The sequence below is a fragment of the Lepidochelys kempii genome, chromosome 4 (assembly GCF_965140265.1).
Source record: "Lepidochelys kempii isolate rLepKem1 chromosome 4, rLepKem1.hap2, whole genome shotgun sequence".
In the NCBI taxonomy this organism is placed as follows: domain Eukaryota; kingdom Metazoa; phylum Chordata; order Testudines; family Cheloniidae; genus Lepidochelys; species Lepidochelys kempii.
The window spans coordinates 110,099,858-110,117,587 of NC_133259.1; the positions used below are offsets into that span (position 1 = coordinate 110,099,858).

Below are 17,730 nucleotides of genomic sequence, written 5' to 3' on the forward strand. Positions count from 1 at the left end.
TGAGACCATTACTCCTCGTTCTGTCATCTGCTACCATTGAGAACAGTCTAGAGCCATCCTCTTTGGAACCCCCTTTCAGGTAGTTGAAAGCAGCTATCAAATCCCCCCTCATTCTTCTCTTCTGCAGGCTAAACAATCCCAGCTCCCTCAGCCTCTCCTCATAACTCATGTGTTCCAGTCCCCTAATCATTTTTGTTGCCCTTCGCTGGACTCTCTCCAATTTATCCACATCCTTCTTGAAGTGTGGGGCCCAAAACTGGACACAGTACTCCAGATGAGGCCTCACCAATGTCGAATAGAGGGGAACGATCACGTCCCTCGATCTGCTCGCTATGCCCCTACTTATACATCCCAAAATGCCATTGGCCTTCTTGGCAACAAGGGCACACTGCTGACTCATATCCAGCTTCTCGTCCACTGTCACCCCTAGGTCCTTTTCCGCAGAACTGCTGCCTAGCCATTCGGTCCCTAGTCTGTAGCTGTGCATTGGGTTCTTCCGTCCTAAGTGCAGGACCCTGCACTTATCCTTATTGAACCTCATCAGATTCCTTTTGGCCCAATCTTCCAATTGGTCTAGGTCCTTCTGTATCCTATCCCTCCCCTCCAGCGTATCTACCACTCCTCCCAGTTTAGTATCATCCGCAAATTTGCTGAGAGTGCAATCCACACCATCCTCCAGATCATTTATGAAGATATTGAATAAAACCGGCCCCAGGACCGACCCTTGGGGCACTCCACTTGATACCGGCTGCCAACTAGACATGGAGCCATTGATCACTATCCGTTGAGCCCGACAATTTAGCCAGCTTTCTACCCACCTTATAGTGCATTCATCCAGCCCATACTTCCTTAACTTGCTGATAAGAATACTATGGGAGACCGTGTCAAAAGCTTTGCTAAAGTCAAGAAACAATACATCCACTGCTTTCCCTTCATCCACAGAACCAGTAATCTCATCATAAAAGGCGATTAGATTAGTCAGGCATGACCTTCCCTTGGTGAATCCATGCTGGCTGTTCCTGATCACTTTCCTCTCATGCAAGTGCTTCAGGATTGATTCTTTGAGGACCTGCTCCATGATTTTTCCAGGGACTGAGGTGAGGCTGACTGGCCTGTAGTTCCCAGGATCTTCCTTCTTCCCTTTTTTAAAGATTGGCACTACATTAGCCTTTTTCCAGTCATCCGGGACTTCCCCGGTTCGCCACGAGTTTTCAAAGATAATGGCCAGTGGCTCTGCAATCACAGCCGCCAATTCCTTCAGCACTCTCGGATGCAACTCGTCCGGCCCCATGGACTTGTGCACGTCCAGCTTTTCTAAATAGTCCCTAACCGCCTCTACTGAAGGGGGCAGTAATGTTGCCAAAGTGTGGCAGGGGGTATGCAAGGAATGGGGGACGGCAGCTGTGTATCCTCCCACCCTCTAGCCATCAGCAGCCCATCCACTTCAATATGAGGTGCATTCTTGGGTAGAGAGGCTAGCCAGCAAGACAGCAGGTTGGACCTCAGCTGCTTTATGTTGTATGCTCCTAGTCATGACCCTCAATTTAGGTAGCATTTAATAAAGCGTGCATCTTGGGAGATTCTGATACAATGATGATAATAGGCCGGATCACTTCCTCAATGGGGAATAATCTGTTGGAGGGGGCTCAAAAGGAGGAAATCTGGAAATCATAAGGATCCCCTCACAGAAATTCCCTTATACTGTTCCATTGGGGGTGCAGGAGCAGGGTTTACCTCCCCGTCAAGGCTCGGAACCTCACCGATTCCCAGGGTCCATGGGTGGCCAGGGCCAGACACAAGGAAGCTCCTTCCCCCTACGAGAGCGCTGGTGCCCTCTGTCCCCACCTCACTGACTGGCAGTACAGCTCTGAGTGAGCTGCACAAGCACAGACTCCTCCTTAAAGGTGGATCCCTGCTGACGGGGGGCTTCAAGAAAAAAAAAATGAGACAGCCCCAGGCCACATCACCTGTTCTTTGTGAATTCCACAAGGCCAGATGGGGAATGTGTCCAGACTCCACTGCCTCCCTCTCCCCCACACTCCAGAGAAGAGGGGGAGGATGATGCCACAGAGTTGGGTAAGCCCTTCCATCACACAGGGTGGGGGGATCCAGACACAAACCTTGGTTCAGCAAGATACTTAAGCATGTAGCTAACTTTAAGCAAGTGAGTAGTCCCATTGAAGTGACCCCTGTGGAAGTTTTCTACATGCAACTCACTTACTTGAGCTGTGTTCAGGGTCCCGTATCTGTTCTTAAGAATGTAATATTTCAAATTTTAACTTTACAGTTAATTAAGTCTTAATTTACAGTTGCTAGAAGGCCTGTAGGATCTAGGCCCCCATTTGGCAAATCACTTAAACTGAGTGCATGCTTAATCTTAAACAGCTGCTTAGCCCCACTGAAGTTAAAATTAAGCATTCACTTAAATGCTTTGCTAAATTTGGGCCTTGCTGAACTAGCTAATCTGAAAGAAGCAGAAGCTGAGGGATAGAAACAACACTTCCTAGAACCTGGTCCCAGAAATAAAGATTAGATTGTAATTATACACGTAATAGTACAAATATAAAAGACTTCATGCTACTGGTGTATGTGTACATGTTGCCTATAGTTTATGCATATTATAACATGCAACTGTTTTATATCTATTAGTTTTCCACATACCATAATAGTTTATGTATTGCTAGCAGAAACTGATTTAAATGGAAGAAAATGCAGTGTTTCTGGCATGCAATAAATAAATAAAAAAGGAACTGGAGGTGTCGAGGCAGTTTCAGGTCTTTTGCTTTTAGTTTCTGATTTTGGTATCAGCTGAATGGGGCTCAGGTTGAAATTACATTAGGAAGATCTGTTCTGAGGGCCAGATCCTCAGCCTGTGTAAATTGGTGGTGTTCCTGTGAAGCCAATGGAGCTATGCTGATTCACATAAGCTTAGACTCTTGCCCTGAGTGTTGAAAGAAGAACTCTCACTTTGGGATAAATTTGGGGGAGAAAGAGAACAGTTACACAAAATGTAGTTTCCAATATTTTGTTAATATTTGTTTTCACATAAAAGCTCTCCTTCATAAGGTGGCTTTTTCTACTGTTACATATTTATGACTACCTTTCGCAAACACATACAAGATGACAAACTGTGAAGAAGAAATTTCTTTAGTCACAAATATCTCTGATCATTAGTAAATACTGGCAAGGAAAGCCATTAAATGCATTAAACATAAAAGGAAAAGGATATTTAAGTGTGATGAATTTTCTATTTTTTCCTCAGTGCATGACAAGTGCTTGGAGACCTTTGGATGAAAGGCCCCATATTAGAGCAAATTTATTATTAATTATTATTATTATTATTATTTCAGAGCCAGTGCATGTGTGATGAAGCTGGTTTAAATAAAGTTCTAATCTCTCTAATAGATGTTGGAGGTATTGCAGTGCTTGACAGAGGCAAAACTAACTAGCTTACCTCTAAGTTTCCAAGGTCTGAGGCATCACTATATAGTAATGGTGACTGGTGACTGTTTGGTGACCTCTGCACCTTGAGAATAAAATGGACTATATGCAAGATGCCAAAGAAATAAGTGATATCCTATGATATTTTAGGACTTGGAAATACAGCTTAAGGAGTCTCAACAAGAGACTCTGGAGTCCCAAAGCACAGTGCAAAAACTGGAAGAAGAACTGACTGTAGCCAAAGAGAGGCTCATGCTCCAGGAGAATGAAATATTGAGTAACGCAGGTACGATGCTCATTAATGTCATTGTTAAATATTTCCCTTGCTAGTCAATCACGTTGTAAACTCCCAAGTGATGTATGTTGTTTGAAATGTAAATCTTACAACCGCAGAAGAAATGGAAACTGTACTGAATTCCCAAAGCAAAGCTGAGAAAGAAGTAGATGAACTGAAGAATCAAATAATGCAGCTGCAGCAAATGACCTCCACCAAACAAAGCCAAATGAAGAAAGGCAGTGAAGACACACAGGTGCTTACACAGGTATTTACTCCCAGACCTCTTAAGGCATGGTACCCCATCTAGGGCCTGATCCAAAGTGCATTGGTATTAATGGGGATCTTTCTTTTGACTTCCGTGGACTTTGGATTACGTGTATAGGCCTCAGTCCTGCCAGGTACTGAGTGTTTGGCCCAATCCTGCAAAGCACTTAAACACACACTTGACTAGTTTGGTTGACTTCACTTGGACTACTCACATGCTTAAAGTGAGGCTTATACTTAAGTGCTTTCCTGGTTCAGGGCAGAATGCTCAATAGCTTGTAGGATCAAGCCCTTAAAAAGGGAGAGGATCAAGGCAGACTTCCTAAAGCTAAGATGCTGATTAATGTAAAAAAAGAAACTTTTCGATTCCATTTAGAAGCTTAACAACAAAAGTTCAAATAATGAACTCCCACCAGTAAGGAGTTTATAGACCCTAATAGCTCCCTGATCACAATGCCTCCTGCTAAATTAATTATCCAATCCAAACTCTCTTTACCATGATCTGTTAGCTCCCCTTACTGGATTATTGCACTTGGATGTTAGAAAAACACACTTGGTGTGAGAAACATAGCGGGGACCAAATTCATGGTGGTGTATCGCCATGAAAGTGCAGTTGTCCATGAGGAGATCTCTAATTTCAGAAGTAGATTGCAATATGAAAAAGTGTGAGAAGCTAGATTATAAAAGTTGTGTACAGTCCTGGAGCCTTAACATTTCACAGGAAGGGAGTGCTTTTTTTTTTTTTTTTTTTTTTACAAGAACCCAGTGTTGTCCAATGAAATTCACCTCAGAGGACAGGAAATCCCCTACAGAATAGGTGGACTGTTCAGGCTCCAGGACTTTATCTTGATTTTCTTATAAGGCCACTGTATTTTATAGGCCATGGAAGCTGCAGCTACTGAAATAGAAGATATAAAGCAACGGCACAAAGAAGAACTTCATAAAATTAAACAACAGTCAGATGAGGAGAAAATGCGTTTGAAGGAGCAGCTTGTGAAGGGGTTGGAAGATCTTGTAAAGAAACACACAATGGAAATCAAATCTGCTCAAACCTCCATGGAAGCTGAAAGAAAAATATTGCAGAAGGTAGGGATGTTCTTCTATTAATAGATACTCTGATTCATCTGTTTTTAATCTCATTGGTCATAGTAATTTTCATTATTCTAACTGGAGGCACTTTGAGTTACTAGAAAATGAAAGGATTTTGTTGCTGCATTTCTGTTCTAAAAAGTGAACTGAACTGGTGGTTTTTCTAAGAAAAGCTTCACAGTCAAAGTGAATTTATCCTTGATGTGACTCCTGTGTTCTTGGCAGTGCCTATGCTTGAATGCCTTGCCTGTGACAGCAATGTGATTAAATTAATGTCCATCCCAAGGGATAATGACCAGGGGTTGTATATTCCAATCTCAAATTTAAATTCATATGGATCCTTGCTATTCAAAACTCGAATAACATTGACCTACTCAATATTTACACATTTTCCAAACATAGAGCCCAATCCTGCAAGATGTTGATAACCTCCTGTAAGATAATAGAATTGAGAGGATTTAGCACCACTCATCATTGGCTCCAGAATGCAGTTCTGCAGGTCAGATGTTGCTGCTGACTGCAGGAACCAGTGGCCACCCAGGCACAGAAGAGACTAAATAAACTGATACTAATCTCCATACTTAATTCCAATCAGTAGGAGTAATTCTTGTCTTCCCTCAGATCCAAATAGGTTGCCTTGGTAACAACAGTAGTCATGGAAATACTGTAGGAGTCTATACTGCACTTTAATTTAAACTGTTGGCATAGCATTGGCACCCAGTCGCTAAAGAGATTCATCAGAGAGATGTAGTTTTTTGAGAAATAACCCTCTGCGATAAATTCTGCTCTTGTGTCCGTGGGTTGCACTCCCTTCGGTTCAGTGAATTTGCACATTGCAAAGGCCTCGATACAGCAAAGCACCTAAATACATGTGTTAAGTCCATCCTAATTTAGCAGAGCACTTAAGCACCTGTTTAACTTGCAGCAGGTGCTTAAATCCCAATGGGACTTAAAATTAAGCATATACTTAAATGGCATGTTGAATCAGAGCCTAAATCAGAAAAGAATTTGGCCCTCTGTCTCCTAATGGGACTTGCTTATTTCTGTCTATAAGATATATAAGCAAAACTATTAGAGCACACAACACAGCAATCAGACCAACTGGTCTGGGTATCATTCACATCCTTGTTGGAGCTGCAAGGGCTTCCCTACCCTATTTTCTCTGCTTTTACACTTTTCTCCTTGGAGTTCCACTTCTGGTTAAGAATCACTGAGCACACATCCTTGTAAAGAGCATAAGGGAGGTTGCTGCTAAGCCACGTAAGGCACTCTGCCCTGCTTGTTAGCTGCTGAGTACCTTGTTTTGTAGTACTCTTAGCCCCTGCGAGCCTGGGGAGCAAAAGTCTGGGGATTGAACGCACGTTCTTCGATGTAACAGTGCAAAGCAGTTTGAGTTTTCATTTGTATTGTGAGTAACCCTAATTTTTAAACAGGGTGGATTGACTTAAATCGCTTTGATTTAAATGAGATTTAAATCAGCAAGCAGAAAACTTTGATTTAAATAATCGATTTTAATCAAATTTTGCATGTGTACCTTTTAATTATTTCCCTAAAGAAAGATTGATTTGCAACTAAGTATAGCCTTTACACTAAATTTGGTGTTTCTTTTTGCTAACCGGTAGGATACCCTATATCTAATACACATCTGTTTAAGTAATTATTTAGCTTAACTTTTTACTAGATGGTGCTTTTTTTCCCTTGTGATTTGTGTCAAGCTCTATTTGGATGGAATTTCAAGTTAACAATGCAAAAAACAGCTTTTTAAAAATTAAATAAAACAACCTTAAATGCTGGATACATTAGAAAAAAAGTTTATCAACACATGTTTTGCATTTAAAACTAACTGATTTTATTAAACAAAGGATGTATTATCTGTAGTTAGTGAATTGAACTGATTATTTTTGATCACCGTGTCCTTCATGAACTAGGAGATCACATTCTCTCACATCTAATTTTTATTCATAGATTGGTGAAAGAAAACAAGCTTTCCTGCTGTTTCAATTCCCAGTTGGTTTCTTAACTTTGAATGAACTTGTCATTGAACTGATCTAGCTGAATAAACTAATGAAGAAAATATTGTTTCTGAACCTACAGAAGAGGCCATTGATGTCAAAAGCTGGTTTAGCACTTCAGCAAACTTGGCTTCCAGTGCTTAGCCAGTGACTTCCACCCATTCAGTGGTTTGATTTTGTTTAAAACTTGGCAACAAACATGTACTCTTTAATATTTATTGTAGTTATTTAAATTATTTCATGTATTATAATAAGTTTAGGCCTCAACAAAAGTTGTCAGTTTCAAATTTAATTTTAAATAAAACTGCATTTAATTTAAATAAAAAAAATCCAATTTAAATTAAAAAACCCTTCAATTTTTTTATTTTAAAAAAAATCATAGTTTTTCTACGCTGTTTTTTTAAGGGGCCACAGCCTGGCCCCCTTTAATGTGTGTGCACATTTGCATGTGCAAAACATCTGCATACATACGCTCATTAATAATAATATATATCTATATTACAATAGCATTCAAAGGCTCCAGTCAAGAGCTGGACCCCATTGTGCTAGGTGCTGTTCAAATTTTTTTTGAAGCACTAATACATGTGCATGCAGCAATAGAGTTTAAATGCACAAAATCTCATTTGTCAAAAAGGGAACTGTGTGTGGAAAATTCCATCCCCTGACCATGAAAGTGCAAGTATTTGAACAGGGCGTGTCCAGGTGTTTGAACAGGCAAAGTTGTGCTCACACAAAGGGAAGCCTTCTTCTGAAAATCCGACCCCTTATTTGTGAATAGCACGTATCTATGTGAGCAATCTCATGTGTATGCCAAATGGCGCTGGGAAAAGCCACAGGACGTTTTCTGTGTGCACAATTTAAACTTCCAGGTTCAAATGTGAGTTACTTTTTTTGTCAGTGATAAATGCACAGATATAGATACTGCTTGTAGGCATCTTCCATAAACAGTAAAACAAAACTTGTTTTTGTCAAATAATATTTTTCACTGCTACTGTTACTTCTGTCCCAGGATCTAATGAGTTAAGTTCCTCAACAGCTTCATGAGGTAGGGAGAGATGATAATATTCCCATTTTCCAGCTAGGAAAACAGACATAGAGAGGTTACATGCCAAAGCTCACACAGAAAGCTTGTGTAGATTTCTGATCCTCAGTGCTTTAACCACAAGACCATTTGTTCTTCTCCTTTTCTTTTAAAACTAATTTTGTCTATTCCAACTCTCTTCTCAGTTCTCTGTTAATCTCTGTCTGCCAGTTCACAGCACCTCCACACTGTGAATTGGTGCTAGATTTCCATTTGTTTGTTAGCTATGAGGAATCCCCATTACTCCACGGTCTTTACTTGTGTTTGCTAACCTTGTACCTTCCTTTTAATTATATTACTTGTCTCTTCAGGAGTTTACATTCACATTCTGTTATGTTGAATGCTTTTAAGTCATTCTGCTTTAAACATTATAGACTTCCATTGGGGCTGAAGTTCATAGAATTGGCATCTTCACCTTCCCCCTCCCTTCCCCCCAACCTCCTGAAGTGGTCTCTCAAGAGCTGCTGGAGAAATGTTTTCAGTCAGCAAGTTGACACAGATGAGAAGAGCAAGTATGCAAATGAGCTTCAAACAGACTGCCCAAGGAAATATTTAGGAGTTGCATATTCAGTCTTTCTATAGCAAATGAGCACTCTAAATGTGCAGGTATTCAGACACTCAGGGGTACATGTTCAGCTCAGAGCACAGGGAGTCAGATGAGTTAAACTGGGTAAATCCCCACCTTCTGCTTTGACAATGATGTGTACAAAGTTGTGCATGCCCTGAAAGGAGATTTAATTAACTATAAAAGCATTGGATTGACGACCCTGGACACTGAAATCCTCCATCCATTGAGCAGATACATCATGGGCAGCATCACTGCAAGCTTCCAGTCACTCTCCTGCCAATGGGCATCAACCTTGAACTGGAGGGATAGTTTCTAAGGGTGAGAGATGGCAGTTCAATCTTCATTTAATTTTTGATTTCTCCACTGGGGTTGTCATTAAGGTTGCAGTTGTAATGGTGATTTCTGAGATGTGTATACCTTTCCACTAGAAACTCTACTGAGATTATCAGTCATCAGACTTTGATGATATAGTAAATACATGTTTAAAAATGTGATGGATGGTTTTTACATTAATACAACTTTAACCCTTCTTGAACATAGAAGCAATATCAGACAAGTGTCATCTACCCACTGCAGTTTTAATACTCCAAGCTGCTTTTTGGTGGAAGATTGAGACCACAGCCAGTGTAAGCCTATGCTGATCACAGAAACAGAACAAAACACTTAGATGACTCTGTAATTAATGTAAGGAGAGACACTACAGGAGAGCAGTATCTATTATTGAATAAACTGTTATGGCTATGCAGAATGCATGGAGGCAGCCTTGCTGAATCTGAAGAGACATGACAGAGTGTGAATCCTAAAACTAAGTCGTGAGAAAGTGTATCGATTTCTTCAGCTGAAATTCCCTCGCGCCCTCACATGGAAATCCTCACCACAATTCAGTTATGCTGGAAGCATCATCAGGGTCAAGGATAACAGTTTCTAATGGGTTGTTTGTAGGAGACTTGCACTCAATGATTTTTCCACATAAAAGTTGCTTGCAAAGTAATGAGATATGATTTCATAATATTGATTAATAATTATATTTTCTAAAATGCAGAAATTAGTGACTGAACTCCATTATCTATTAATATGCATTCTCTGCCAATGCTTTTGCAATCCTTTGCTAAGGGACAATGTGGTCTAGCTCTGGTCTGACTTCCAGTCAAGACCATTATTTTAAGCTCTCCTACTGATTCACTCTGTGACCTCAGCCAAATCACTTCCCTTCTCTGTCTCTGTTTCATCATCCAACAGCACTTAGATACTACAGTGAGGGGTGCAACAGAAAACCCTAATTAAAACCCTAGATCTAAAATGGGGACAAGGATACTTAACTTTCTTTGCAAAAAGCTGTGACAATCCTTGGATGAAAAGTGCCATTCAAGTGCTTAAGTATTATTATTAGCTTTCATAGAACTGTATGGACTCCTGTGATCTGCCTCTGTTCATGTTCCTGAAACATATTGTCCATACCTCTTCCACCCTACTGAGACACTTCCTTTCCTTCCTTCTATGATGTATACTCTGGGCATGCTCCTGCATGTTTGTAATTTTTTTAATTTACTTTTAGGAGGTTCAGATACAGTTAGAGGAATTAAGAAAGAATGCTGAGAATGAAATAAAGCAGCTAGAGAAGGAGAAAGAAGCCCTAAGTAGGAAACTTCAGGACTCTTCACTTGAGGTATGCTGGGCATAAATCCACTGTGATATTAAAAGGACTCTTAATTTTTCTTCTCATTCGAAAGATTTTTAATGAGATTCATAATCCTTGCTGTGTGCAATATCCTTCAAGGAAATTTGCAAAGACTATAGGTAGAAATATCAGAAATTATTATTTTTAAATGTCAACAAAGATTTTAACAAAATGATATTAATTTTCACTGAGCTTCATATAGGCTTACTCTTTTTTTGTTGTTGATTTTTGTTTTTTGTTCCATAGCTCTCTAATGAGAAATTTGACTTAATGAGGGCAAGATTGTGACTTGGACTATGTGCCCATGCAAGAGGGGAATAAGAACCTTACTAGCTCCCCTATATGGGCTCCCCCAGATCTTGGATCCAGGTGCCTAGAAGTAACCTGCTTACTCGTTCCATGGAGCACATGACGGAGAGGGGAAAGGAATGGATGGAACTTTGGCTCTATCCTCCATGCTCACTAGCCAGAGTAGCTGAGCTTGCATGGGATAGATAGTAATTTACTGCTGGTATAGGGCAGCAATTAGTCCCACCCCTCTCCCAGGAAAGAAAAGGATGCAGGGGAGGAATTGGGACCCAGAGGTATGTCTCTGAGTCATAGTGTCTCTGAGAGTGCTGCAGCTTACACACCAGGCCTTGCTAAGGGCTGTGCAAAGTCACAGTGTATCCCTAATCCATTTTTAGCATAGAAGTGTCTATTCTAATACAGAATCCAGCTGAAAAATAAGTCTGAGACATGTTAAAATCCAGATGATGCCTTTGTAGCACTTGTGTATAATCTATGGGCTAAATAATATGCATTTGCCAAATAAGTATATCTGTCAAAATGTTTATCCTATGGAGTATAATGACTGAAGGTTCGATAAATAATTTGCCTGTCAAAATAAAAACAGAACCCTCATGAAAGCACTTCTTTACCCAGAGAAACAGTACATCTGTAAGGATGCTGACAATTGTGAATTTTGATCTACATGAATCTGGACGGCATTTTTATCTTCTCCCAGCTTTCTCCCTTGCATCAGCCAGATCTCCTAGGGAAATGTTACCTGTTTTAAAACTTTCCATACATAATATTTCCTTTTCATATGCTACTCAGAGATTTTTGCCTGTGAGCATTTTTAACATTTTATCTCACAGGAAACAAGCTGTCAGAGGCCAGGAAATTCCTTGTTCTCATCATATTATAAGTGAATTCAATGCAATGGTGACATGCACTGATGATGCTCAACACCATATTTGCTTTTCCATCTCATTACATTTGATGTCCTGCCCAGAATAACAAATTAACTGACCTGTATCTTGCTTCTCTGGGATTACATTAAAGATAAGCAGATGGGTTTTGGGGAACGGGGAAGTTTTCATCTGTCGTTGTTGTTGTTCTTGCCTGCCAACCTAGGTTTTAAGGCTTGAAGATTTTATCAGGCAAAATCAGGACATTCCCAGATACAAAGAATTTCTTCACTCTCACTCCAGAAAAAATCATGAGAGGCAACAGGAATCAGATAGCCCACGCTACGGAATGAGTGAGGCACAGGTAGGACCTGTTGATTTTATGTTGCAATTTAGGTTTCCCATCACACTGTATCTTCCGTTTCACCACTTCTAAACCGTTTCACTTCCAGCACAGGGGGGTGGGCCAGTGGGAGCACTCATGACACCACTTGCTGCCAACCAAAACATTCTGTCTCAGCTGGTACTTACAGACTCAAGGTGGTCATAATAAACTCTGTCTTCTTGACTTACTATAATTCAGTGTACAAAGACACAGAAAACATAGGGTTCCATTGCCCTGAATGAAGGGGAACTGCACATTCCAACATCAAACAGTTGTCTTGTGGGCCTTCTACTAATTTCCTAGTGTTATCAACTGAGAATATAACTGTAATCTGAACTCCATCTAAATCCTTTTTGCTTCAGTTTCTCTCTGTTTGCCTCTTGGCGCCCCTGTAAAAAGACTGCCTGTGGATGATACATACATTTTGACGTATTTCAGATGGTCTTTTTGTGGCTTCCAGGGTGCCTGATGCAATACGGTGCGTCATTTGGGAAGCCAGAAGTCACAATACTCTTTGTGCCTTTCTGTCATCCTGCAAAAATACACATATTCTTAGTACATTCAAAGTTGAGAGGTTCTTCCTTACCATGAAATAATGTCACTCTCAAACAATGCTTGAATATTATAATGATAATAAGCGTTGATTGCTTTTGGAAATCATCAGTTGTCATAATAATTCTGTGCATTCATAGAGTACCTTCCATGCAAAGATCTCAAAGAACTTTATAAACAATAATTATTTAAAACATACCTGAAAATAAATATTATTGTCCACATTTTACTGATGGGGAAACTGAGGCAGAGAGCCATTAAGTGACTTTTTCAAGGTCACAGAGGAAGTCTTACTGGCAATACAGGGAATGTAGCCTAGGCCTCCTGACCTCCAGTCCTGTGGTGTGGTTATGAAATCATTGTAATCTCAAGAGACATATAAGAAAGGCCATACTGGGTCAGACCAATGGTCCATCTAGCCCAATATCCTGTCTTCTGACAGTAGCCAATGCTTGGTGCTTCAAAGGGAATGAACAGAACAGGGCAATCACTGAGTGATCCATCCCCTGTCGTCCACTCCCAGCTTCTGGCAGTCAGAGGCTAGGGAACCCAAAACATGGGGTTGCATCCCTGACCATCTTGGCTAATAGCCATTGAACTCCATAAACTTCAATAATTCTTTTTTGAATCCAATGATAGTTTTGGCCTTCACAAATTCCCCTGGGAATGAGTTCCACAGATTGACTGTATGATAGGTGAAGAAGTTCCATTCACTAGGTTGTAAAGTCATCCATTCATCTGCAAGTTCTGGCATAGAGAAAAGGATTTCCTATGAAAGGACATGTGGATTCTTGATGTCGCTCTGTAAATTGCTTGTCTAGAACCATCATTTCTTGGCACAATTGCCCAAGGATTGAGGTCCAATCAACTGATAATACTACCCTTTCACATGCACTGAGTATTCACAGCCAGGAGACCACTGTGTACTATATGAACAGTATTGTGTTTTGCTAAAGACATGATTCCCAGCTGGAAACACTGAAATAGCTCAGTCTTGAGCTTCTGCCTCGAAGGTTAAGCAGTGTGCTATCACTAATCCAGTTCTAACCTAGACACAATTTCAGACCTAAAAATAGCTGCATAAGGCACATTTGTGGTTGGTTGAAGTAGTGAGAGTGTTGTGCAGAGTGGAGGGAAGCGTTATAATTAAATCTCACTCTGGATGCTCCTGAAAACACAATATTGATATACCACTGAGATTTTCTAGGTAAACTAAATAAATCAAATTCTTGCCTCTTCTCACTCTCAGAAGGAAGCATGTGGGAAATGGACTAAAATAAAATTCTAAAGCTTAGGCATATTTGGTCATCTCCTTAAAGCTTTAGGAGCTTTCTCCATATGTACTAAAGTGCAGGAGTTGATATTACAAGATACATAGCATGGAAGGGCAGGGACCATCTTTTCATGTTATATGCATGGACAGCACTTAGCACAGTGCGGTCCCCTGATCCTCGTTCGAGGTACCTGAGGTACTACCAGAGTACACATAATAATAATGGCAACGTGGTAACCCATCTTGGTTTCCCCATTTAGGAATTGCCCTGAGTATTGATGGGGTGAACCTGTGACCTTAAATGAGCCTGAAATAACTTTGGAGCCAGCAAAACAACATCACATGGTGCATCCGATGAAGTGAGCTGTAGCTCACGAAAGCTCATGCTCAAATAAATTGGTTAGTCTCTAAGGTGCCACAAGTACTCCTTTTCTTTTTGCGAACATCACATGGTGACACTGTGTCACTATGTTGTGATGTTTTGTCTAACATGGTGCCATTTTGATGCAATATCATCATATTGTGAGTGAAACATTGCAACATCATGGGTGTCCAAATTTGTCTCACTGACAGGGCTGAAAGTAACTTAAAAGTCTTAACTGGCCCCGGAAGGGGCGGGGCCTCGGCCAGAAGGGGCAGAGCTGCGGGGGGTCAGCCTCCCCTAGCTAGCCCTTCAGCGCTGCCTGGCCCACGCCGCCCAGGCCTCCAGTAGCAATTTAAAGGGCCTGGGGCTCTGGCCGCTGCTGCGGTAGCAGCGGCTGGGAGCCCTGGGCCCTTTTAAATCACCAGGCCCCAGGGCAGCTGCCCCTCCCCTCCACCCACTCTGGCAGACCTTGGGGGGGGCAAAAGGGGCAATGACATTAAAGCGCTGCCATGCACATGGTTTAAGGACCCTATCAGCAGGGCCACTGACGTGGGGGGTGGTGCATAAGGGTTAGTGATGTCAAAGCGTTGCCGCTGCAGTGCTTTAATATCGGCTGTGTACGGGCCCATACCGGCAGCCACTTCTTACTGGGACAATGACATTAAAGCGCTGCCATGCACGTGGTTTAAGGACCCTATCAGCAGGGCCACTGACGTGGGGGGTGGTGCAAAAGGGTTAGTGATGTCAAAGCGTTGCCGCTGCAGTGCTTTAATATCGGCTGTGTACGGGCCCATACCGGCAGCCACTTCTTACTGGTACACCGTACCGGCCCGTATTGGCCCACTTTCACCTCAGCTCACTGAACACATTCTCAAAAGTGGCAATTCTAATATGAATGCATCAGAAGGCAGTTTTAAGTCTTCCAAATGAATGCAGTCCCTTACAATAGAGATAGCAAGAAGAACATCAAATTTTCTTTGTAATCAGATAGCTAGTACAGTAAGCCAAATGCTTCTCTTTGATTGCAAGAGCAGAGCTCAGCCCTGGTATTTCACTCTTCTTACAGGCACCAGAAAGAAGGAAGGTCCAGGAATTAGGGCACTAGCTAGCACTTAGGAGACCCAAGTTCAATTTCCTACTCCACCACAGACTTCCTGTATGATCTTGGGCAAATTGATTAATCTCTTTGTGTTTCAGTTCACCATCTGTAAAATGGGGATAACAGTACTTTCCTCCTTCACAGGAGTGTTGTGAGGATAAATACATTAAAGATTGTGAGGGGTTATGATAAGGTGATGGGGACCATATAAGTCACTTAGAAAGATACAAATCTTTCACTGGTGTCTAGCTGTTTAATTTATCCATACAAGACATTTCTAGTGCCCCCCAAACCTTGGCAAATAGGGATTTCCACATGTGTAGAGAGAGCAGAATATGGATTGAAAGAAATAAACCCATTTTCCCAACAAAGAGATCCTAGTTATGGTTAGAAAAGGATAAGACTTCTGAGGAAAACTGAAATATTTTAAAAGTTTTATAATTCATATTCTTTCTATACCACACTGGATGTTTTATCAGTCATTTTCTCTTTTCTTTTTTTTTGTGGGAGAAGGGGCAGGGGAGAAGGTTGGGAAGCAAAGTCAGCTGTTCTTAGAGGGACAAGTGCAAGCATACTGTGAGAAAAAGACCTTAATATTGGTGAAAAAATGATATTAATGAAACTATTTGTTAGGTCATTGGTTAGGCCATTACAAAGTTGTCTGTGTCTTTATGGAATATTAAGATATATAGCTACAAGTATGTTACAGCCAGGATATTTGAAAATATAACACTACATAGTATGATTAGCTAGTTATGACACAAAATATTCAAGCTAATCAAAGAAATTCCATGAGGTTTCTATCACCATGGAGATAAGCCAAATGTCAGGAAGTTTCCCCTCCTTAGTCAGAAAACAATGTTCATTACCCCATAGTGTCTCATCTAGACACCCCCACCTTATATAAATATCGGTTTGATACAAATGTCAGCCTTATCTCAAGACAAACAATGTAAAACATTCACGTTTTAGGAAGAGACCTGCTTTTGAAAAGAAATGTAGGGTTGAATTATCAAAGCAATAAATCTAGGGGTAAAGTGGGCTTTTTCACCCTCCGAAGAGAAACTTCTAAGTAAATCCACACAACAAAGTCTATAAATATCTCTGTTGAAATGAATTTTTTAATTACCCTAAAATCTTCATTCAGAAAATCTTATAGGAAATATATGTGTAATTGGAAATGTTTTAAACCTTTTGTTTATTTCTTAAATGAAATGTCAAACAACTTTGTGAAATACATGTTTGCAAATATGTTAGCTAAATTCAAAGCTCCTAATATCATAGCTTTATAAATGGTTGTCAGGATTCCCTCCCCACTCTGAACTCTAGAGTACAGATGTGGGGACCCACATGAAAGCCCCCTAAGCTTATTTCTACCAGCTTAGGTTAAAAACTTCCCCAAGGCACAAATCCTTTGTCCTTGGATGGTACGCTGCCACCACCAAGTAATTTAGACAAGAATCAGGGAAAGGACCACTTGGAATTCCTATTCCCCCAAAATATCCCCCCAAACCCTACACCCCATTCCTGGGAAGGCTTGAGAATAACATACCAACCAAATAGGTAAACCAGATTCTTAAAGAACAAAACTTTATTATAAAGAAAAAAAAGTAAAAGAAGCACCTCTGTAAAATCAGGATGGAAGGTAACTTTACAGGGTAATCAGATTCAAAACACAGAGGATTCCCCTCTAGGCAAAACTTTAAAGTAACAAAAAATCAGGGATAAACCTCCATTTTAGCACAAGGAAAATTCACAAGTTGAAAACAAAAGGTAATCTAATGCGCCCTGCCTTATTTACTTACTCTTTTTGCAATATTGAGACTCACTTTAGGATGGTTTATAGGAGAAGGAGTTTTCTGACCTCGTGCTTCTCTGCTTCCCAAGAGAACACACACACAAAGAGCACAAACAAAGCCTTCCCTCCCTTCCCCCCCCCCGCCCCAGATTTGAAAGTATCTTCTTTCCCCATTGGTCCTTTTGGTCAGGTGCCAACCAAGTTATTTCAACTTCTTAACCCCTTACAGGTAAGGAGGAATTCTAGGCTACCCTTAGCTGTATGGTTATGACAATGGTAAAATGCTTTATGTACTGACATAGGATCTAGAGACCTTGCTGAACTAATTAGTAATGTAAGAAGACATTTAAGAGTAGAATATTTAAATTAATGGGGAATTGATTAATTAATTAATTCCTGGCAGTGGGCAAACAACTCCCTCACCCATCTGAGGAAGACACAAAGAATCATCTCTCCAAAAATTGTTATAAAGAACTAATAACTCGTTAAATAACTATTTAAGCAAAAGACTTTCTGCGAATTATTTAATTTAAAAAAACTGTTTTGAGAGCCAAACACTTGGCTCCTATAAATAATAGGAGTGTTTGGACTCTTTAAAAACAAAATTTCATTTCCTGACAAATTCTAATAAAATGGAAGGAATATCTCAGAAAGTGAACTGAATAAAAAGAGAGAGT

The 17,730-nt window shown here is 40.5% G+C and overlaps 1 protein-coding gene across 2 annotated transcripts in view; it reads left to right on the plus strand.

Annotated features, from left to right (window-relative positions):
- Positions 1–17,730, plus strand: part of FAM184B (family with sequence similarity 184 member B) — a 92,993-nt gene that overhangs the window by 40,277 nt on the left and 34,986 nt on the right. For both annotated transcript variants that reach the window (XM_073342435.1, XM_073342436.1), the window contains exons 3-7: positions 3,592–3,727; positions 3,835–3,983; positions 4,862–5,068; positions 10,288–10,398; positions 11,809–11,946. In XM_073342435.1, the coding sequence (XP_073198536.1) occupies positions 3,592–3,727; positions 3,835–3,983; positions 4,862–5,068; positions 10,288–10,398; positions 11,809–11,946 (741 nt within the window). The remainder of the gene's footprint in view (positions 1–3,591; positions 3,728–3,834; positions 3,984–4,861; positions 5,069–10,287; positions 10,399–11,808; positions 11,947–17,730) is intronic.